Source organism: Halichoerus grypus, chromosome 5 (assembly GCF_964656455.1).
Source record: "Halichoerus grypus chromosome 5, mHalGry1.hap1.1, whole genome shotgun sequence".
Taxonomy (NCBI): Eukaryota; Metazoa; Chordata; class Mammalia; order Carnivora; family Phocidae; genus Halichoerus; species Halichoerus grypus.
Window position 1 is genome coordinate 148824634 of NC_135716.1, and position 23929 is coordinate 148848562.

At 36.4% G+C, this 23929-nt stretch overlaps 1 protein-coding gene across 6 annotated transcripts in view; it reads left to right on the forward strand.

Annotated features, from left to right (window-relative positions):
- The window catches only part of LOC118544703 (BEN domain-containing protein 5), a 1415283-nt gene that overhangs the window by 110500 nt on the left and 1280854 nt on the right, over positions 1-23929 (forward strand). For 5 of the 6 annotated variants that reach the window (XM_078073180.1, XM_078073175.1, XM_078073174.1 and 2 more), the window contains exon 2: positions 10103-10225. The exons of the other annotated variant lie outside the window; for it this stretch is intronic. In XM_078073180.1, coding sequence (XP_077929306.1) covers positions 10103-10225 — 123 coding nt within the window. The remainder of the gene's footprint in view (positions 1-10102; positions 10226-23929) is intronic. 6 annotated transcript variants of the gene reach the window in all.

Genomic DNA, 23929 nt, shown 5'->3' on the forward strand with positions numbered 1-23929 from the left:
ATGACGGTTTTAAAGATACTGGCTGGGCTTGAAAAAGGCATGGAAGTTATTAGAGAAACCCTCTCTGGAGAAATAAAAGAACTAAAATCTAACCAAGTTGAAATCAAAAAGGCTATTAATGAGGTGCAATCAAAAATGGAGGCTCTAACTGCTAGGATAAATGAGGCAGGAGAGAGAATCAGTGAGATAGAAGACCAAATGATGGAAAGTAAAGAAGCTGAGAAAAAGAGAGATAAACAACTACTGGGTCACGAGGGCAGAATTCGAGAGATAAGTGATACCATAAGATGAAACATTAGAATAATTGGGATCCCAGAAGAAGAAGAAAAAGAGAGAGGGGCAGAAGGTATATTGGAGCATATTATAGCAGAGGACTTCCCTAATTTGGGGAAGGAAATGGGCATCAAAATCCAGGAGGCACAGAGAACTCCCCTCAAAATCAATAAAAATAGGTTAACACCCCGACATCTTATAGTAAAACTTACGAGTGTCAGAGACAAAGAGAAAATCCTGAAAGCAGCTGGGGAGAAGAGATCTGTAACCTACAATGGTAGAATCATTAGATTGGCAACAGACGTATCCACAGAGACCTGGCAGGCCATAAAGGACTGGCATGATATATTCAGAGCACTAAATGAGAAAAATATGCAGCCAGAAATACTATATCCAGCTAGCTGTCATTGAAAATAGAAAGAGAGATAAAAAGCTTCCAGGACAAACAAAAACTAAAGGAATTTGCAAACAGAAAACCAGCCCTACAAGAAATATTGAAAGGGGTCCTCTAAGCAAAGAGAGAGCCTAAAAGTAACATAGACCAGAAAGGAACACAGACAATACACAGTAACAGTCACCTTACAGGCAATATAATGGCACTAAATTCCTGTCTTTCAATAGTTACCCTGAATGTAAATGGGCTAAATGCCCCAATCAAAAGACACAGGCTATCAGATTGGATAAAAAAACAAGGCCCATCGATATGCTGTCTGCAAGAGACTCATTTTAGACCCAAAGACACCCCCAGCTTGAAAGTGAGGGGGTGGAAAACCATTTACCATGGTAATGGACACCAAAAGAAAGCTGGGGTGGCAATCCTTATATCAGACAAATTAGATTTTAAACCAAAGACTGTAATAAGAGATGAGGAAGGACAGTATATACTACCTAAAGTGTCTATCCAACAATAAGATCTAACAATTGTAAGTATCTATGCCCCTAACATGGGAGCAGCCACTTATATAAGCCAATTAATAACAAAAGCAAAGAAACACATCGACAACAACACAATAATAGTGGGGGACTTTAACACCCCCTCACTGAAATGGACAGAACATCTAAGCAAAAGATCAACAAGGAAATAAAGACTTTAAATGATACACTGGACCAAATGGACTTCACAGATATATGGACTTCACTGGGTGTTTTAAGCAAACAATGAATCATGGAACACTACATCAAAAACTAATGATGTAATGTGTGGTGATTAACATAATAATAAAAAACTAAGCCAAAAAAAAAAAGATGTGGTATGTATATATATACTGGAATACTACTCAGCCATCAGAAAAATGAAATTTTGCCATTTGTAACAACATGGATCGAACTAGAGGGTATTATGCTAAGCAAAGTCATTCAGAGTCATTCAGAGAAAGACAGTTATCATATGATCTCACTCATATGTGAAATTTAAGAAACAAAACAGGATCATAGAGGAAGGAAGGGAAAAATAAAACAAGACAAAATCACAGAGGAATACAAACCATAAGAGACTCTTAATCATAGGAATCAAACTGAGTGTTGCTGGATTGGAGCTGGGTCGGGCATGGGGTAACTGGGTGATGGACGTTAAGGAGGGCACGTGATGTAATGAGCACTGGGTATTATGTTAAGACTGATGAATCACTGAACTCTACCTCTGAAACTAATAATATATATTAATTAATTTAATTTAAATAAAAAATTTGGAAAAGGTAAGTAAAATGTTAAACATTTATGCTGTCATTTAAGATCAACATGTTATTGTCCGGATTTGTTAACAAGGATCAAAAACCAGAAGAACCGCATGGTTCATTTAGGAAGTGCCTATATCAATGTATGTGACTATATCTCATTTCAAATATTAGCAATGATGTCCATTGGTAAATTTATGGTAAAATCTAAATAGTGTTTCAGGTAAGTGGGGTTGTTAGTTTGACACTTCCCACTGCTCCTTGAATCATACTTTGTATGAAATGCCAGAACCTATCTTTTTTTTTTTTAATTTCAAGTTTTATTTAAATTCCAGTTAATATATAGTGTAATATTCATTTTAGAAATAGAATTTAGTGATTCATCACTTACATACATTACCCAGTGCTCATCACATGTGCCCTTAATACTTAATACTCATCACCTATTTAACCTGTCCCACCACCCACCTTCTTTCCATCAACCCTCAGTTTGTTATCTATAGTTAAGAGTCTGTTTTATGGTTTTCCTTTTCTCTTTTTTGCTGTTCTTTGGATGAATTTAAAATATATCACATATTTCCTGTGCTCTAAACAGACATGCAAAAACTAATATTCAACACTGAAATCAAATTTAGCTCCTAAATTTGTATTTCAGTAATTCAATGAATATTTATAGATTACTGTCTTTGTGCCAAGAATTGTGTTATACTTGAGATGGAGAGGTAGAGAAAGTAGTGATAAAAAGATAAGGCATTAGATTCTTCTGATGAGAAACCACAGTTACTAGGGGTAAAAAGACACACATAATTAATAATAAAAAGGTAATAATGCTATCAGAAAGGTATAAACAAGATGCTGTGGGACCAGAGAGGAACAATTACTTTCAGGAGGGTCAGGTAAGACTTCCCAGAGGAGATGTCATTGTATGTAGTTCTACAGGGCGAGTAGGATTTACCACAAGGTGAAACAGGGATATGCATATATGTAGGCATTGGGAAAACACAATGGAGTTCTAATGTTTGCATTTGTGTGTAGAATCACTATAAACACAACTGCTACTAATATTAACTGATATAGGAGTATTATATTTGTGAATCAAATACAGTATGTGGGAATGCTTTTGGTGACATGATTTTCTAAAATGGTAATAGTTCGGTGCACTTGGGTGGCTCAGTCGTTGGGCGTCTGCCTTCGGCTCGGGTCATGATCCCAGGGTCCTGGGATCGAGCCCTGCATCGAGTCCCGCATCAGGCTCCCTGCTCCTCGGGAGGTCTGCTTCTCCCTCTCCCACTCCCCCTGCTTGTATTTCCTCTCTCGCTGTGTCTGTCTCTGTCAAGTAAATAAATAGAATCTTAAAAAAAATAAAATAGTAATACTTCTGGGTAAAATTATGAACAAATAAAATATAATCCTTTCTTGGTTTATATGTTAGTTGTACTCTTGGAAAAAACAGTATTTATTAAAGCTATACAAAATGTGTATAACAGAGGTAGATTCTAAGCTCACAGAATTACAAATAGGATTTTTACATATATTAGTATCTGTATAGGACATTTAAAACTTATACTGGACTCTCCTCTACTTTGCAGTACATCTAGCATTTCTGTTCTCCACCAACCAAATGTCATCACTGTTCTTTCATCATTATAACAAAGAAACACATCAACAAATGTCTAGAATTCCCTTTAAGAACACTCCTCACATTGATAACCATCTCAACAGAATAATTATAGTAACAGAACTAATAAAAATTCTTAGAGAAGTGGAGAATAATGCATATAAACCATTTCTTTATCTTTCCAAGAAGAGTGTCAGTAAATACAATTTAACATTGATAAATTAACTATAATATTGTGCTAGTTTTTGTCTGTTTGGTTCATCTGGTCTTTGCTCCCTTTCTCCTTTGTTTTCTGCCTTCTTATAGATTGATTGGCTGTTTTAATTTCATTTTATCTTCACTTTTGGCTAATTCATGACATTTTTTTTTAGTGTTTGGCTTTTCAGTATACATCTTTAATTTATTATAGTTCATCTACTTTCAAACGAATTATACAGCTTTATATTTAGTTTAAGAAACTTAAAACATCATACTTCCGATTCCCGCCTCCCATCTTTTGTGCTATTCTTGCTATTTATTTGACTTCTACCTGTGGTATAATGTCATATTACATTGCTACTATTTTTTCTTTAGAAAGTCATTTATTTTTTGGAGTATTAAAGATAAGAATATTTGTATTTATCTTCATTTATAATATTTCTAGAGTCTTTAATTTCTTCGTGTGGATCTTAGCTTGTATCTGTTATCATTTTCTTTAGGCCAGAAGAAATTTCTTTAACATATCTTATAATACCAGACTGCTGATAATGAATTCTCTCATCTCTTGTTTTCCTCAAAATACCTGCATTAATTTTTTTAAAGCTGTTTTTCTTTCAATAATTTAAAGATGTCATCCACTGGACTTCTGGTTTGCACAGTTTCTTATGAGTAGTGCACTGTAATTCTGTAATATTTATCTGAGTTCTTTGCATGTGATTTGTATTTTCATATATGATACAGAAAGTTTTAAAAATAAATATTTTGCTTGGTGCTTCTTGGATCTGTAGCAGGATATTTTTCATTAATTGTGGAAAATCTTCAGTGTTATCTCTTCACATATTTCTTCTGCCCCATTCTCTCTCAGCTCCTTCTGGAATTTTAGTTATACATATGTTAGATCATTTGATATTGTTCCACAAATTTGGATGCCATGTTTTTTCTTTTTTTATCTTTCTGTTTATGTTCAGCTTATTTCTATTGATCTAGAGTTCACTAATTCTTTCCTCATCTGTGTCAAGTTTACTGATGAGTACATTAAAGAAATTCTTCATCTCTGTTAGTGTATTTTTTAGTTTTAGTATGTCTTTTTGGCTTATTATTGTAATTTCCGTCTCTCTGCTTAAGTTCCCCATTTTTTCATGCATTTTGTCCTCCTTTTCCACCAGAGGCTTCAGCATATTAGTCTTAGTTATTTTATTTAATTTTTAAAAAAGTTTTATTGACTTATTTTAGGGGGTGGTGGAGCATAGGGAGAGAGAGAGACTCCCAAGCAGGCTCCATGCCCAGCTCGGAGCCCCTTGCTGCACTCCATCTCATGACACCGAGATTATGACCTGAGCTGAAACCAAAGGTTGGATATTCAACCAACTGAGCCACCCAGGTACCCCAGTCTTAGTTATTTTAATTCATTGTCTGATAATTCCAGTGTCTAGTCATTTCTGAATCTACTTCAATTAATTGCTCTTCATAGACAGTAGGTTGTTTTTTCTTGATTTTTTTTGTATGTTCCACAATTTTGTGTTGTATACTTGACTTCTAGTGTAGAACAGTAGGCAGTGATAGAAATACTATTTGTCACTGGGAATGGATACACCTCTTCTCCTGGGCATTTGTGTGAGGGCTTATGTCAACCTAGTCAAGAGTTAAGCTAGGTTAAGTTTCATTGTTGCTATGGTTATCTTGAATTTATGACTGGCTTCATATTCTTCTAGAGTTACTTTTAAAAAACATTTTAATTAATTAATTAATTTATTTTTAAAATTAAAAAAATTAAATTCCAGTATAATTAATGTGTAGTGTTATATTAGTTTCAGGTATACAATATAGTGATTCAACAATTCTATACATTACTCAGTGCTCATCATCATGGTAAGTGTACTCTTAATCCCCTTCACCTGTTTCATCCACCCCCCCCCCCCGCACCTTCCTCCCTCTGGTAATCATCAGTTTGTTCTCTGTATTTAAGAGTCTGTTCTTTTGTCTATTTTTTCCTTTATTCATTTGTTTTGTTTCTGAAATTCCACATATAAGTGAAATCATATGGTATTTGTTTTTCTCTGATTTACTTTGCTTAGCGTTATACACTCTAGATCCATCTATGTTGTTGCAAACAGTAAGATTTCATTCTTTATATGGCTGAGTAATATTCTATTAAAGCTATATATCTATTTATCTATATATCTATATATCTATATATCACATGTTCTTTATCCATTCCAGATATATCACATCTTCTTTATCCATTCATTTGTTGATGGACACTTGGGTTGCTTCCATAATTTGGCTATTGTAAATAATGCTGCAGTAAACATAGGAGTGTATATATCTTTTTGAATTAGTGTTTTGTATTCTTTGGGGAAATACCCAGGAGAGGAATTACTGGATCATATGGTAGTTCTATTTTTAATTTTTGAGGAACTGCCATACTGTTTTCCATAGTGGCCATACCAGTTTGTATTCTTACCAACAGTGCACGATGGTTCCTTTTTCTCTATATCCTTGTGAACACTTGCTTCTTGTGTTTTTTTTTTTTTTTCTCATTAAACTTTTGTTTTAATGACTTCTTGTGTTTTTGATTTAACCATTCTGACATGTATGAGGTGATATTTCATTGTGGTTTTGATTTGCATTTTCCTGGTGATGAGTGATGTTGGGCCATCTTTTCACATGTCTGGTGGTTATCTTATGTCTTCTTTGGAGAAATGTCTATCCATGTCTTGTGCCCATTTTTAAATTGGATTATTTGTTTTTTGGGTGTTGTTCTATAAGCTCTTTATATATTTTGAATACTAACCCTTTATCATATATGTTATTTGCCAATATCTTTACCCATTCAGTACACTTTTAGTTTTGTTGATGATTTCCTTTGCTGTGTAGAAGCTTTTTATTTTGATGTAGTCCCAAAGGTTTGTTTTGGCTTTTATTTCTTATGCCTGAGGAGACATATCTAGAAAAATGTTGCTATGGCTGATGTCAGAGAAATTGCTGCCTGTGCTCTCTTCTAGGATTTTTATGGCTCCAGATCTCACATTTAGGTCCTAAGTCCATTTTGAGTTTATTTTTGTGTAGGGTGTAAGAAAGTGATCCAATTTTATTCATTTATATATAGCTGTCCAGTTTTCTTAACCCCCTTTGTTGAAGAGACTTTTTCCCATTGCATATTCTTGCCTCCTTTGTCAAAGATTAATTGACCAAATAATCATGGATTTATTTCTGGGCTCTTTATTCTCTTCTCTTGATCTATGTATCTCTTTTTGTGCCAGTACCATACTGTTTTGATTACTACAGCTTTGCAGTATATCTTGAAATTGTGATACTTCTAGTTTTGTTTTCCTTTTTCAAAATTGCTTTGGCTATTCAGGGTGTTTGGTGGTTTCATACAAATTTTAGAATTATTTGTTCTAGTTCTGTGAAAAATGTTGTTGGTATTTTGGTAGGGATTGCATTAAATCAGTAGATTGCTTTGGGTAGTATAGGCATTTTAATGATAGTTGTTTTTCCAATCCATGAGCATGGAATATCTTTCCATTTGTTTGTATCATCTTTAATTTTTTTCATCAGTGTTTTATAGTTTTCACAGTACAGGTCTTACACCTCCTTGGTTAATTTTATTTCTAGGTATCTTATTATTTTTGGTGTAATTGTGAATTCAGGTTGTTTTATTAATTTCTTTTTTTGCTACCTTATAAATATTGTATAGAAACGCAACAGGTTTCTGTATATTGATTTTGTATCCTGTGACCTCACTGAATTCATTCATCAGTTCTAGTAGTTGTTTGGTGGAGTCTTTAGGGTTACCTTATTCCTGAGGGAAAGGGGTAGAGTGATTGAGAGTTTTTCCTCATTCATCCACCCTAAACTTTTGTCCTTTGCTGGGTATTCCTGACACAGACGGGGTTTATTTCCATGCTTTTGTCTCATCTCTAGCAGTAGATGACAGTTGTTTTTTAGTGCTTGCTATTTTAGAATTGAGGGAGCAAGAGTATTTCAGTTGTCTTGGTCTAGCCTAAGACCAGGACCTAACCTTAGGAAGGTCCTATATGCTGTGATCTTGGGGTGGAGTTTTTTCAATGATCCCATCTATCTTCCCTCTTTTCATCTCTGCCTTGAATCATTGATGGGTCTTGTGTGAGACAGTCTTTTCTTCCCCTCCTCCAGGTATAGAGGATATTTTCTTTTGGTGTTCCTCCTCCTGTTTGGAGTCTTATTTGTGCACTGGGGTTTTAAGACTTGCTATTTATCCCCTAGTGGCTTAAGGTCTTTTTCTTCTCCATAAGGGAAAAGGATATTGGTGGGGTTTCATGCCTTTTCTATAACAGAAGCCCATCCCCTTCTCCATTCCTGCATTACAATGAAAGGCATTTTTTAGTTTTCTGCCCTGCCCCTAATCTTTCTCCTAAACATCTGATGGAGGCATGTACAGAAGAGTCTGGCAGTGAGTGTGAATTCCCTTTGTGTCTATGACTCTCAGAGATTCTATACTCTCCTATTTCCTATACTTGATTTTTAATAGTTAAAAAATTTTTTTAGCTTAATTCTTTTTATTCACTTGTATGGCACCAAGCATTTCTTTCTCCTGTGCTCTGCATAAAGTGCTTGCTTCCCTCCTTTTTTGGTGGGGCCTGACTTTCCTTGGATATCAGATTATTGTTGCCCTGCAATTTCCATTTTCTGATAGATTTTTATAAGTTACGATTTTGTTCCTTGTTGGGATATATCTTATTAAGGTGGAAGCGATGATTTTTTTCAACTTTCTACATCCAACTAGAAGTGAAACTTCTAAAATAAAAAAAAAATTAGAGTTCCTATTAAGAAATATAACTTCTTTTTTTTAATTTAAATTCAATTAGCCAACATATAGTAAATCATTACTTTTAGATGTAGTGTTCAGTAATTCATCAGTTGCGTATAACACTCAATGCTTATCACATCATGTGACCTCCTTAATACTCATCACCCAATAACCCCATCCCCCCCCACCTCCCCTCCAGCAACCCTCAGTTTGTTTCCTATAGTTAGGAGTCTCTCATGGTTTTTCTCCCTCTCTGATGACTTCCCATTCAGTTTCCCTCCCTTCCCCTGTGATCCTCTGCATGGTTTCTTATATTCCACATATGAGTGAAACTATATGATAATTGTCTTTCTGTGACTGACTTATTTCACTTAGCATATTACCCTCCAGTTCCGTCCATGTCAATGTAAACCATAAGTATTCATCCTTTCTGATGGCTGAGTAATATTCCATTGTATATATATACCACATCTTCTTTATCCATTCATCTGTCGATGGACATCTTGGCTCTTTCTACAGTTTGGCTATTGTGGACTTTGCTGCTATGAACATTGGAGTGCAGGTGCCCCTTCGGAACACTACATTTGTATCTTGGGGGTAAATACCTAGTAGTGCAACTGCTGGGTCATAGGGTAGCTTTATTTTCAACTTTTTGAGGATTTTCCGTACTATTTCCCAGAGTGGCTGGGTCATAGGGTAGCTTTATTTTCAACTTTTTGAGGAATCTCTGTACTATTTTCCAGAATGGCTGTTGCATTCCCACCAACAGTGTAATATAACGTCTATGTTAATTCAGTAGTTCTCAAGTTATTTCTGGTTGTGGAACATTAGGAAGTTATAATGCTAGTTATATAATTATTGTTTTATTTGAATTAAAATAATTAACTAAACAGTTCTTTTTTTTTTTAAAGATTTTATTTATTTGAGAGAGAGAGAGAGCACCCATGCAAGAGAGAGTGAGAGAGAGAGAACGCACGGGTTGGGAGGGGAGAGGCGGAGGGTGAGGGACAAGCAGACTCCCCACTGAGCAGGAAGCTTGATGCGGCACTCAATCCCAGGACCCTGGGATCATGACCTGAGCCAAAGGCAGATGCTTAACTGAGCCACCCAGGCTCCCCTAAATGAACATTTCTGAGAATTTAAATATATTAACTACTTATTAAATACTTGGTGCAATTTAATGAACATCTTTTGGGTTTTAGTAGTCATGCTAGATACTTTCATATCTAATTCTCATAACATAATTTTGAAGGATTGGTTTTGCCATTCCTTAATTATGGATGAGAAAAACTGAGGCTTAAGGGGATTAAGTTGATTGCTTTGTATCACAGAATTAATATTTAGTAGAGGTGAGATTTCAGACCTTATGTTTCTGATTCCAAAATGTATCTTGTTTCTACTCTACAACATTATGCAGTTCATTTCTTACTGTTTGATAAGCAATAAATGACAGGGGAGGGGGAAAATTGATAATAAAAATCTTATTGGATTTATATTCTTAAATATATTTTGATTTCTGTTAAACATGGGCCTTTTTTTAAAAAATAGGCAATGATATGGGAAATGACGATGCCATCGGAGGGAATGTGAGCAAATATATGGTGCTTCCGTCTGGATACTGTGGACAGTCCAAGAAAGGACATCTTATCTTTGATGCTTGCTTTGAAAGTGGTGAGTGTATTGAAGACCATTGCTTTTGAATTTGTCTTAGATTGTTTCAAAATCCCAATTCATCTGACCATTCAGTGTGATTCAACCCATTTAATATTTCATCATAATGGACTAAGTTGTCAGGGAAAAACCAATTTTCAAAGAATTAACTTGGAAATACTTGAAAAGGAAATGCTATGTTTTTGTTGGTATAAGTGATTATTTAATGGTTTAATGGTAATATTAATGAGCATTGATATAGCACCTTATATTTTGTTAAATAACTTTTCAGATATTATTTCTTTTGGGATAAAATAGATATAATTTGACTATGTGATAAATCATTAATTATTGAATGTTTATCATGTACCTGGTTCTGCATGACATGCTCACAGAACTTAATCTTTGTCTGAGAGGTCTCCGTATAAAGAAATGATTAGGGAACAGATTCAGGTGAACACAAACCACACAGCAAAAGTAATATTGCATCACAATCATCAAATGCTGTGGGTATTTTGAATGGGAAGATTGAAACTTGATTATAAATTCCCATCCAGTAGGGATTGGATCTTGTTAACTTTTTTGTGCCCCGAACCTCATACTCTGAATGGCACATAGTACATATTCAGAATATTTTGAAAATTTTAATGAGAGAGGTAAACATAATTTTGTTTTATAAATAATTCTTGATTATTTTTGGTTTTCATAATGTGTGTGTGTGTGTGCATGCGTGTGTGTCATTGATTGGAGGGACATGGCAGTGTCAGTTATGTGACACTTCTCTGAACCCTAAGAACATTGGTTGTTTATCAACAGTTGAAAACTTGTTTATGTAAGATTTTTCTCCTGGTTTATTCCATGCTATTTTAGTTTGCTTCGGCTGCCATAACAAAGAATCGCAAATGTGTGGCTTAAACAACAGAAATTTATTATCTAATAGTTCTGGAAATCTGAGATCAAGGCATCAGTAGGGTTGGTTCCTTCTAAGGATTGTGAAGAATATATTCCATGTCTTTTGTCTAGCTTCTGGTGATTTGCTAGCAGTCTTTAGTATTCTTTGGTTTGTAGAATCATCACCCCGATCCCTGCCTTCATCTTCACTTGGCATTCTCCCTGAATGCATGGCTTTCTCTAAATATTCCCTCTTTATGAGGCTGCCAGTCATATTGGATCAGGGGCCACTCTAATGACCACATTTTAACTTGATTACCTTTGTAGAGACGCTATTTCCTAGTGAGGTCACATTCTGAGGTATTGGGTGTTTGGACTTTTTTTTTTTATTATTATGTTATGTTAATCACCATACATTACATCATTAGTTTTTAATGTAGTATTCCATGATTCATTGTTTGCGTATAACACCCAGTGCTCCATTCAGTACGTGCCCTCTTTAATACCCATCAGCAGGCTAATCCATCCCCCCACCCCCCTCCCCTCTAGAACCCTCAGTTTGTTTCTCAGAGTCCATCGTCTCTCATGGTTCGTCTCCCCCTCCGATTTCCCCCCCTTCATTTTTCCGTTTCTGCTATCTTCTTCTTCTTCTTCTTCTTCTTTTTTTTTTTAGCATATAATGTATTATTTGTTTCAGAGGTACAGGTTTGTGATTCAACAGTCTTAAACAATTCACAGCGCTCACCATAGCACATACCCTCCCCAATGTCTATCACCCAGCCACCCCATCCCTCCCACCCCCCACCAGGTGTTTGGGCTTTGATATGAATTTTGGGGGACATAATTCAACTAATAATTAGTACTATAGCATTGTTCTTCCATTCAGACCTGAACACTGTCCACATAATTAAGAACAATTTCTTCTACTTTTCTTGAATTTTGCATTATTGCCTTGTCTGGGATGTATTTGGTATCTAGAAAATATCTTTTGAATTCTTTTTACCTCAGATAAAGAGAGGAAGGCTCTTTATAATAAAACAACTGTATAAGGGTTGGAATTATTCTTTTAAAGATCATGTGTTGTTTTGGTTTACTTACAGTCTGAAATAATCCAGATTTCTTTCTTAGATCATATTTTCCTTAATCTTAGTTATTTTTTTCCATCCTTTACTGAAAAGCTCAGTAGAAGAAATTACTCCATTTGACCACATGGTATCCAAAATAATAATGCATATTTGTCCAACAGTGTATGAACAATTGGTTTATATCAATTGTATCTGTGCTAGTAGTGCATAAACCTTGCAGTAATAGTAGAGTGCTTAAGTGGATACCCTTTGGAGTCAGGCTAAAATTTAAATCCTTACTTGAAAACAGCCATAGTTTCCTCATCGTTTAATGGGGAATGATGCCTACCCTACATCTTAAAGAAAAAAAAATTGTATTTCATTGTTTAAAAAATTAAAACATCTTACCAAAATATATACCAAATAATAATATTTAAAAAATAAATAAGCGAGAAAATCTCAGAAAGAGGAAATAGCAAAAGAAAATTCAGCTGGATGCGTACATAAAATGCATGCTATGAGTTCCCATAAATTTGCTATAGGTAGGTAATAAATTTAACCTGAGAGTTTTCTGGTAGCCAGTGCCAAGAGAAAAACAACGTCCATAAGATAAAAATAAACCAAATACTGAGATCTTATAGAAATTCTTCCTATTAGGTTTCCTAAAGTAGACACTGAAATGTGATGAATATCATCCTCAATAATATCCCTATGGTGTTTATAACAATATATTTTATAGGAGTGTGTTTTGTAACATCCTTTATTGTAGACTGAGGGCATAATGCTAAAGGGCATCTTAGTGAAAGCAATTTAGTTGGCACTTGAAACAATTTGTTTGACATATGCAGCTTTCATCTGATCTAATTTGAATTCAGGGATTTATTTTAGATTATTTATTTATTTATTTATTTATTTATTTATTTTTTTTAAAGATTTTATTTATTTATTTGATAGAGAATGAGAGACAGAGAGCATGAGAGGGAGGAGGGTCAGAGGGAGAAGCAGACTCCCTGCCAAGCAGGGAGCCCGATGCGGGACTCGATCCCAGGACTCCAGGATCATGACCTGAGCAGAAGGCAGTTGCTTAACCAACTGAGCCACCCAGGCGCCCTATTTTAGATTATTTAAAACAGGAAAGTCACAGGGGTATTCTCTTATGTGCTAACTCTGAGCTACTGACTGTGGCTGCCTGATGTGTTGAACAGGATTCTGTCGGTGCATCCAAACTTACAGAAGAGTTAGGTGGTTAAGAGATTCAATGATTGGGAAATGTTTTTTCATGTGGATGGAGTATATTGCCTTAAGATAGGTTCCCATAAGTATTTTTTTCTTTCTGAATTGTAGAATATGTAAAGTGCTTTGTATATTGCTTGGCCCTGAACTGGGGGATAATCTGTTTTTCTCATGAGAAATAAGTTCTGCAGGTCAAATATGAACTCTCCAATGAATCCCTGGTCTGTTTTTTCCATACCTCCCTCTGTATAAGTAATATTTCCCTTGGAAAAACAGCAAGACAACCCTAACTTTATCCTTATATAGATACCTGACACTTTTCATGAGTTTTAAAAACTTTGTTCTCTTCTACTACACTACCTGCTTCAGGATGGAATCTGAATCTGATTAATCCCTGTTTTCCCAAAGAACCAAGCAGAGTGCTTATGAAATTAGCTCTAAATTAATACTGTATTTATTTGTTGAATGAAGTAATTTGAGCAATAGAAAGGTAGGGAGAGATTAACTTTCTTCTACTTCTCATGAATAATTGCTTGCTGTCCCCCAATCTACCAACTTTTCTCAAACCTCCTTGTGTTTGTAGATACTGTTTTCTCTGTGACCTAGATCCCTTTCTCTTCCTGGTAAAATGTTAATTCAGACTCAGTCCAGCATTTCTTCTTCTGAGAAACAGTACCTCTCAGGCAAGTTTGGCTGTCTCCACCTACCTCTTAGGCTCTTATATGCTAGCCTTTATTATATTTCTTTCTTTTTCCTTTTCTTTTTTTTTTAAATTTTTTTATTGTTATGTTAATCCCCATACATTACATCATTAGTTTTAGATATAGTGTTCCATGATTCATTGTTTGTGCATAACACCCAGTGCTCCATGCAGAACGTGCCCTCCTCAATACCCATCACCAGGCTAACCCATCCTCCCACCCCCCTCCCCTCTAGAACCCTCAGTTTGTTTTTCAGAGTCCATCGTCTCTCATGGTTCTTCTCCCCCTCCGATTTCCCCCCCTTCATTCTTCCCCTCCTGCTACATTCTTCTTCTTCTTTTTTTCTTTCTTAACATATATTGCATTATTTGTTTCAGAGGTACAGATCTGAGATTCAACAGTCTTGCACAATTCACAGCGCTTACCAGAGCACATACCCTCCCCAATGTCCATCACCAAGTCACCACATCCCTCCCACCCCACCCCCCCACTCCAGCAACCTTCAGTTAGTTTCCTGAGATTAAGAATTCCTCATATCAGTGAGGTCATATGATACATGTCTTTCTCTGTTTGACTTATTTCGCTCAGCATAATACCCTCCAGTTCCATCCACGTCGTTGCAAATGGCAAGATCTTATTCCTTTTGATGGCTGCATAATATTCCATTGTATATATGTACCACATCTTCTTTATCCATTCGTCTGTTGATGGACATCTTGGCCCTTTCCACAGTTTGGCTATTGTGGACATTGCTGCTATAAACATCGGGGTGCACATACCCTTTCTGGTCCCTACTTTTGTATCTTTGGGGTAAATACCCAGTAGAGCAATTGCTGGATCATATGGTAGCTCTATTTTCAACTGTTTGAGGAACCTCCATACTGTTTTCCAGAGTGGCTGCACCAGCTTGCATTCCCACCAACAGTGTAGGAGGGTTCCCCTTTCTCCGCATCCCCGCCAACATCTGTCGTTTCCTGACTTGTTAATTTTAGCCATTCTGACTGGTGTGAGGTGGTATCTCATTGAGGTTTTGATTTGGACTTCCCTGATGCCGAGCGATATTGAGCACTTTTTCATGTGTCTGTTGGCCATTTGGATGTCTTCTTTGTAAAAATGTCTGTTCATGTCTTCTGCCCATTTCTTGATTGGATTCTTTGTTCTTTTGGTGTTGAGTTTGATGAGTTCTTTATAGATTTTGGATACTAGCCCTTGATCTGATATGTCATTTGCAAATATCTTCTCCCATTCTGTCAGTTGTCTTTTGGTTTTGTTGACTGTTTCCTTTGCTTTGCAAAAGCTTTTTATCTTGATGAAGTCCCAATAGTTCATTTTTGCCCTTGCTTCCCTTGCCTTTGGCGATGTTTCTAGGAAGAAGTTGCTGCGGCTGAGGTCGAAGAGGTTGCTGCCTGTGTTCTCCTTTAGGATTTTGATGGACTCCTGTCTCACATTGAGGTCTTTCAACCATTTGGAGTCTATTTTTGTGTGTGGTGTAAGGAAATGGTCCAGTTTCATTCTTCTGCATGTGGCTGTCCAATTTTCCCAACACCATTTGTTGAAGAGACTGTCTTTTTTCCATTGGACATTCTTTCCTGCTTTGTCAAAGATTAGTTGACCATAGAGTTGAGGGTCCATTTCTGGGCTCTCTATTCTGTTCCATTGATCTATGTGCCTGTTTTTGTGCCAGTACCATACTGTCTTGATGATGACAGCTTTGTAGTAGAGCTGGAAGTCCGGAATTGTGATGCCGCCAGCTTTACTTTTCTTTTTCAGCATTCCTCTGGCTATGCGGGGCCTTTTCTGATTCCATACAAATTTTAGGATTATTTGTTCCATTTCTTTGAAAAAAGTGGATGGTATTTTGATGGGGATTGCATTGAATGTGTAGATTGCTCTAGGTAGGATTGACATCTTCACCATATTTGTTCTTCCAATCCATGAGCATGGAACGTTTTTCCATTTCTTTGTGTCTTCCTCAATTTCTTTCATGAGTATTTTATAGTTTTCTGAGTACAGATCCTTTGCCTCTTTGGTTCGATTTATTCCTAGGTATCTTATGGTTTTGGGTGCAATTGTAAATGGGATCGACTCCTTAATTTCTCTTTCTTCTGACTTGTTGTTGGTGTATAGGAATGCCACTGACTTCTGTGCATTGATTTTATATCCTGCCACTTTACTGAATTCCTGTATGAGTTCTAGCAGTTTTGGGGTGGAGTCTTTTGGGTTTTCCACATAAAGTATCATATCATCTGCAAAGAGTGAGAGTTTGACTTCTTCTTTGCCGATTTGGATGCCTTTTATTTCTTCTTGTTGTCTGATTGCTGTGGCTAGGATTTCCAATACTATGTTGAATAGCAGTGGTGATAGTGGACATCCCTGCCGCGTTCCTGACCTTAGGGGGAAAGCTCTCAGTTTTTCCCCATTGAGAATGATATTCGCTGTAGGTTTTTCATAGATGGCTTTTATGATATTGAGGTATGTACCCTCTATGCCTATACTCTGAAGAGTTTTGATCAAGAAAAGATGCTGTACTTTGTCAAATGCTTTTTCTGCATCTATTGAGAGGATCATATGATTCTTGTTCTTTCTTTTGTTAATGTATTGTATCACGTTGATTGATTTGCGGATGTTGAACCAACCTTGCAGCCCAAGGATAAATCCCACTTGGTCGTGGTGAATAATCCTTTTAATGTACTGTTGGATCCTATTGGCTAGTATTTTGGTGAGAATTTTTGCATCCATGTTCATCAGGGATATTGGTCTGTAATTCTCCTTTTTGATGGGGTCTTTGTCTGGTTCTGGGATCAAGGTAATGGTGTCCTCATAAAATGAGTTTGGAAGTTTTCCTTCCATTTCTATTTTTTGGAACAGTTTCAGAAGAATAGGTATTAATTCTTCTTGAAATGTTTGGTAGAATTCCCCTGGGAAGCCATCTGGCCCTGGGCTTTTGTGTTTTGGGAGATTTTTGATGACTGCTTCAATTTCCTTAGTGGTTATAGGTCTGTTCAGGTTTTCTATTTCTTCCTGGTTCAGTTTTGGTAGTTGATACATCTCTAGGAATGCATCCATTTCTTCCAGGTTATCTAATTTGCTGGCATATAGTTGCTCATAATATGTTCTTATAATTGTTTGTATTTCTTTGGTGTTGGTTGTGATCTCTCCTCTTTCATTCATGATTTTGTTGATTTGGGTCATTTCTCTTTTCTTTTTGATAAGTCTGGCCAGGGGTTTATCAATCTTGTTAATTCTTTCAAAGAACGAGCTCCTAGTTTCATTGATCTGTTCTACTGTTCTTTTGGTTTCTATTTCATTGATTTCTGCTCTGATCTTTATTATTTCTCTTCTCCTGCTGGGTTTAGGCTTTATTTGCTGTTCTTTCTCCAGCTCCTTTAGGTGTAGGGTTAGGTTGTGTACTTGAGACCTTTCTTGTTTCTTGAGAAAGGCTTGTATTGCTATATACTTTCCTCTCAGGACTGCCTTTGCTGTATCCCAAAGATTTTGAATAGTTGTGTTTTCATTTTCATTGGTTTCCATGAATTTTTTTAATTCTTCTTTAATTTCCTGGTTGACCCATTCATTCTTCAGTAGGATGCTGTTTAGCCTCCATGTATTTGAGTTCTTTCCGACTTTCCTCTTGTGATTGAGTTCTAGTTTCAAAGCATTGTGGTCTGAAAATATGCAGGGAATGATCCCAATCTTTTGGTACCGGTTGAGACCTGATTTATGACCTAGGATGTGATCTATTCTGGAGAATGTTCCATGGGCACTAGAGAAGAATGTGTATTCCGTTACTTTGGGATGCAATGTTCTGAATATGTCTGTGAAGTCCATTTGGTCCAGTGTGTCATTTAAAGTCTTTATTTCCTTGTTGATCTTTTGCTTAGATGATCTGTCCATTTCAGTGAGGGGGGTGTTAAAGTCCCCCAGTATTATTGTATTGTTGTTGATGTGTTTCTTTGCTTTTGTTATTAATTGCCTTATATAATTGGCTGCTCCCATGTTAGGGGCATAGATATTTACAATTGTTAGATCTTCTTCTTGGATAGACCCTTTAAGTAGGATATAGTGTCCTTCCTCATCTCTTATTACAGTCTTTGGTTTAAAATCTAATTTGTCTGATATAAGGATTGCCACCCCAGCTTTCTTTTGGTGTCCATTAGCATGGTAAATGGTTTTCCACCCCCTCACTTTCAATCTGGGGGTGTCTTTGGTTCTAAAATGAGTCCCTTGCAGACAGCATATCGATGGGTCTTGTTTTTTAATCCAATCTGATAGCCTGTGTCTTTTGATTGGGGCATTTAGCTCATTTACTTTCAGGGTAACTATTGAAAGATAGGAATTTAGTGCCATTATATTGCCTGTAAGGTGACTGTTACTGTATATTGTTTCTGTTCCTTTCTGGTCTATGTTGCTTTTAGGCTCTCTCTTTGCTTAGAGGACCCCTTTCAATATTTCTTGTAGGGCTGGTTTCGTGTTTGCAATTTCCTTTAGTTTTTGTTTGTCCTGGAAGCTTTTTATCTCTCCTTCCATTTTCAATGACAGCCTAGCTGGATATACTATTCTTGGCTGCATATTTTTCTCATTTAGTGCTCTGAATATGTCCTGCCAGTCCTTTCTGGCCTGCCAGGTCTCTGTGGATAAGTCTGTTGCCAATCTAATGTTTCTACCATTGTAGCTCTTCTCTCGAGCTGCTTTCAGGATTTTCTCTTTGTCTCTGAGACTCGTAAGTTTTACTATAAGATGTCGGGGTGTTGACCTATTTTTATTGATTTTGAGAGAGGTTCTCTGTGCTTCCTTCATTTTGATGCCTGTTTCCTTCCCCAAATTAGGGAAGTTCTCTGCTATAATTTGCTCCATTATACCTTCTGCCCCTCTCTCTCTTTCTTCTTCTTCTGGGATCCCAATTATTCTAATGTTGTTTCGTCTTATGGTATCGTTTATCTCTCGAATTCTGCCCTCGTGATCCAGTAGTTGTTTATCTCTCTTTTTCTCAGCTTCTTTATATTCCATCATTTCGTCTTCTATCTCACTGATTCTCTCTTCTGCCTCATTTATCCTAGCAGTTAGTGCCCCCATATTTGATTGCACCTCATTAATAGCCTTTTTGATTTCGACTTGGTTAGATTTTAGTTCTTTTACTTCTCCAGAAAGGGTTTCTCTAATAACTTCCATGCTTTTTTCAAGCCCAGCTAGTATCTTTAAAGTGATGATTTTGAACTCTAGATCTGACATCGTACTAATGTCCGTATTGAGTAGGTCCCTAGCAGTTGGCACTACCTCTTGTTCTTTTTGTTGAGGTGATTTTTTCCGTCTTGTCAGTTTGTGCAGAGGAGAATAGATTAATGAGAGAACAAAATGCTAGCAGGCTAACAACGTCCCCAGAAAATATACTCTAAACAAATTAGAGAAGACCTGAAGCAGTGGGAAAAGAAAGGGAAAGAGAGAAAAAAGAAAAAGAAAGAAAAAAAGAAAAAAGAAAAAGATAAAGATAAAAACAAACAAAAACAGAACAAAACAAAACAAAACAAAAACAGAATGTGATCATATATGATCAGGCTGGTATATAGATCAGTGCCATACACTAGATTTTGGGTGTATTTTGATCTGTTAAAAGAAAGTGCCTCCCAAAATTTTAAAGAAAGAAAAACTTATATATGTACAAAAATAAAGGTTGATATGATGAAGGGATGGAATATGACTGTAAAGATGGAAATTATAAAAAATTTTATAAAAGGAATTGATAAGTTCTTTGAAAAAAGAAAGAAGAGGATTTAAAAAAAAAAAAAGAAAAAAGGGAGAGAATGTGATCAGGCAGGGGAGTAGAAAAAAACCATACACTAGAGATTTAGAGTATATTTTGATCTGTTAGAAGAAACTATCTCAAAATTTTAAAGAGAGAACAACTTATATATATATGCCAAAAATACGGGTAACTACTATGAAGGGATAGAATATGACTCTAAAAATGAAAAATAAAAATGTTTTTTTAAAAAAGGGATTGATAAGATGTTGGTTGAAAAAGGGAAAAAGAAAAATTCAAAAAAAAAAACCTAACTTTGAAAGACTAAAGAATCATGGGAAAAAAGCCATGGATTCTATGTGCAGTATTCCCCTGGTGCTGGAGTTCTGCCGTTCTCATTGATCGGTAAACTTGGTCTTGGCTCGCTGTTCTCGCTGGTCTTCTGGGGAAGGGGCCTGTTGCCGTGGTTCCCAAATGTCTTTGCCGGAGGCGGAATTGCCCCGCCCTTGCCTGGTCCGGGCTAAGTAATCTGCTTGGGTTTGCTCTCGGAGCTTTTGTTCCCTGCAAGCTTTTGGTACAGCTTTGGAGGCCGAGAGTGAAAATGGCGGCCTCCCAGTCTCCGCCCCAGAGGAGCCGAGAACTCGGGGTCCTGCTCCTCAGTGAGCCCCCAGAGAAAAGCAGTCAGTCACTCCCGTCTCCCTGGTCTCCGGCCGCACTCCGTGTTCACCCGGCCTGTGACCGTGCGTTTCTATCTCTGGCACCCGACCCCGGGTGGAGTCTCCAAACCCAGCAGATCCCCGCAGTGCGCTCCCGCGCCGCTCCTCCTGGGGGAGGAAGGGGAGTCTCCCCGGATTTGCCGCTTGTTGGGTCCCTGCTGGAGGAGCAGTGGCCCGACTGTGCCGCGGATCACGGTTTATGGCAACCCCGAGCTGAGAGCCCGCGCCTGGGCTCCGTCTCTGCAGCCGGCTTCCCTGGTCTGATACCTGGGAGCTCTGCCGCACTCAGGCACCCCCGGTCTTTCTGTGACCCTGAGGGTCCTGAGACCACACTGTCCCGCGAGGTTTCCACCCCCCACTTAGCCACCAGAGTGACGTCCCTCAGCGGAGTAGACTTCTAAAAGTCCCGATTTTGTGCTCCGTGGCTCTATCACTTGCCAGAAGCGGCCGATGGAGGCCCCTCCCCCGCCGTCTATCCTCCCGAATATCGCCTTGGATTCACTTCTCCGCACGTCCTACCTTCCAGAAAGTGGTCGCTTTTCTGTTCAGAGAGTTGTTGCTATTCTTTTCTTCGATCTCCTGTTGAGTTTGTAGGTGTTCAGAATGGTTTGATCCCTATCCAGCTGAATTCCTGAGAGGAGACGAAATCCAGGTCTCCTACTCCTCCGCCATCTTGCTCCGCCCCTCTCTTTTTCCTTTTCACTGAAACCTTGAAATCAGGGATGGTTTCTTATTTGGTTCTCCAGTGCCTAGTGTACTATCAGTCATATAACAGGGAGCTCAATAAATGTAGGGAGGATAGATAGTGAACAAAATGGTTTTCATAAAGTGAGATTTTAAGATAAATAAAATATTTTTACATTTAGATAAAAATTTAACATTAGTAGCAGCAAGAACATTAAGAAGAAAAACCAATAAAAACCAATTAATTTATTGCTCCTCAGACACTATGATAAATGATATACATAGTTTACCTCATTTAATACAGAAATCTTCTGAGATACTATATGTCTCTATGTAGGTGAGGCAACTAACGCTCAGAGATGTAAAGTTATCTCCCTTGAATTGCATGACTGACAGAGGTGTAGCTGACTTTGAAACTGAGGATTGCCTGGCTCAAAAGGCCGTACTTTTAACCATTATATATACATTTTACCTTATTATAGGTCAGTTTATGACATATGAATAATAGATATATTGTTGAAAATTTCTCATTAAGTTGTAAGATATATAGGAATATATAGATATATAGTAAGATATGATAATATAGGTTTTGTGATAAGAAAAATAAAAAATTATCTACTTGTTTGAAAATAAGCCATCCAAATAAATACTGTTTGGCCATTATATGCAATATGAGTATTGTTTTATGATTGATATGAGTGTGTGTATATTGAATATGAGAACAATATAATTTACACTACAAATTAATTAGTTAACCTCAGAGACCTAATATGATATTTAAATTACTATGGCATGAAAAAGGGTCAGTGAAATAAAGATATAGTTCAGTTGTTTATGTACCATTTCAAAATGATGGAAATAAAAACTTAAAACTTTTATTTTTAATTTCTGCAGTGGAATTTTACACATTTATTTGTGTAATCTTTGAACATTAATATTTTATTTCCTTTGAAAGAAAATAGTTTTTACTCTTGGCATAGTATGAAAATGTGCCATGAATACAATAGAAATTTTGGGTTTTAGCCTAATAGCTCACGTTTTCTTTTTTTTTTTAGACATCCAAATGGTTGATATATTTTTTCTTTTTAACTTTTTGAGGAAAGTTGACAAATATAATTGTATTTATTTAAAGTGTCCAATGTGATGGTCTGATATATATACATATATATCAAATATATATATGATATAGAGTAATTACCAAGATTAAGATAATTAACACGTCTATCACCTCACATAATTACCATAGTTAACTTTTCTATGTGGTAAAAACCCTTAAGATCTACTTTTATCAACTTTCAAGTATACTATACTGTATTAATAACTATAGTCACCATGGTGTACGTATGTTAGATCCTCAGAACTTATTCATATAACTGAAAATTTGTACCTTTTCAGTTACATCATCCCATTTCCCCTTCCCCCCAGCCTCTGGCAACCACCTTTCTATTTCCTGTTTGTTTGAAATTGATTTTATTGCAGCATTATTCAAAATAACCAAAATATTGAAACAACAAAAATGTCCTTCCATATATGAATGGACAAAGAAAATGTGACACACATGCCATGTGTACACACACACGCACATATATACAGAGGAGTATTATTCAGCTATCAAAGAGAGAACTAAATCTATTTGTGACAATGTGCATGAATCTGGAAGGCCTATGTTAGCTAAATTTTTTTAAATAGCAGTATAGTATAATGCCAAAAATACAGGTTTTGGTTGCAGACAGACCTCGTTTCATGTATTAACTTTGACTTATCTGTAAAATTAGGAAAACAAGTATTTATATTGCAGAACTATTATGCAAATAAGGTTGATATATAAAAGAGACAGCACAATATATGCCTATCAACTTCAGGTAATAATTTTGGCACATGTATAATATCATTTCAAGAGTGCTAAAATGTGCCAGGCACTTTTGTGGGTATATTTATATGTGTTATTACCAATCCTTAGAACAACCCTACAACATAGGAACCTTAGATTGGGTTCCCCCCAGGATCATACCCTGATATAAGGACTTAGGTAAAGGTTGTACATTTAGATAGGGATTTGAAGAGAGAGAGATACTCTGGGTAATTCATGCTTTGCTGGGCAGTTGTGCCACCTTAGAAGGCCATTATCTCTTTTAGAGAGAAAAAAAATAGCACATTTTGGAGAAAACAGCATGGTTATGTAACATAAAGTGTTTCACTATGTCTAGAAATTCTGTTGGAGAGATACTGGCAGCTATGAAACTGTTGTTGAATAATTTAATTCTGTTATTTGTTTCTGACTCATAATTGAAACAAAGCTGAACTTTTGTTATTGCAGGGTTTTCATTTGCTTTTTAAATTTCTGACCTCTTTACTGAATTATTTCTACATATATATGGTTATGTATCTACATGTATATTTTTTTCTTTCTTATTTTGTCTGCCCTCTCTTTGAGGAAGAAGTAAAACATTTCATTCCCAAATAACTTTCCTCTAAGAATGATGACATTTCCTGTAGTAACATTACTGAACCTAAGGGCCTCGGAAACAACAGTTGAAGAAGTATGAAGTATGTTTAATAAAATCTTATTTGCACATCTTTTCAACTGCTCTTTTTAAATTATCTAGACAATGTTTTGAAGGGGACTTCCAGTACACATAAAACACCCTCTATGCTTTAGTAGCAAAATAACTTCAAAAAAGGGGACACATATCACTTGA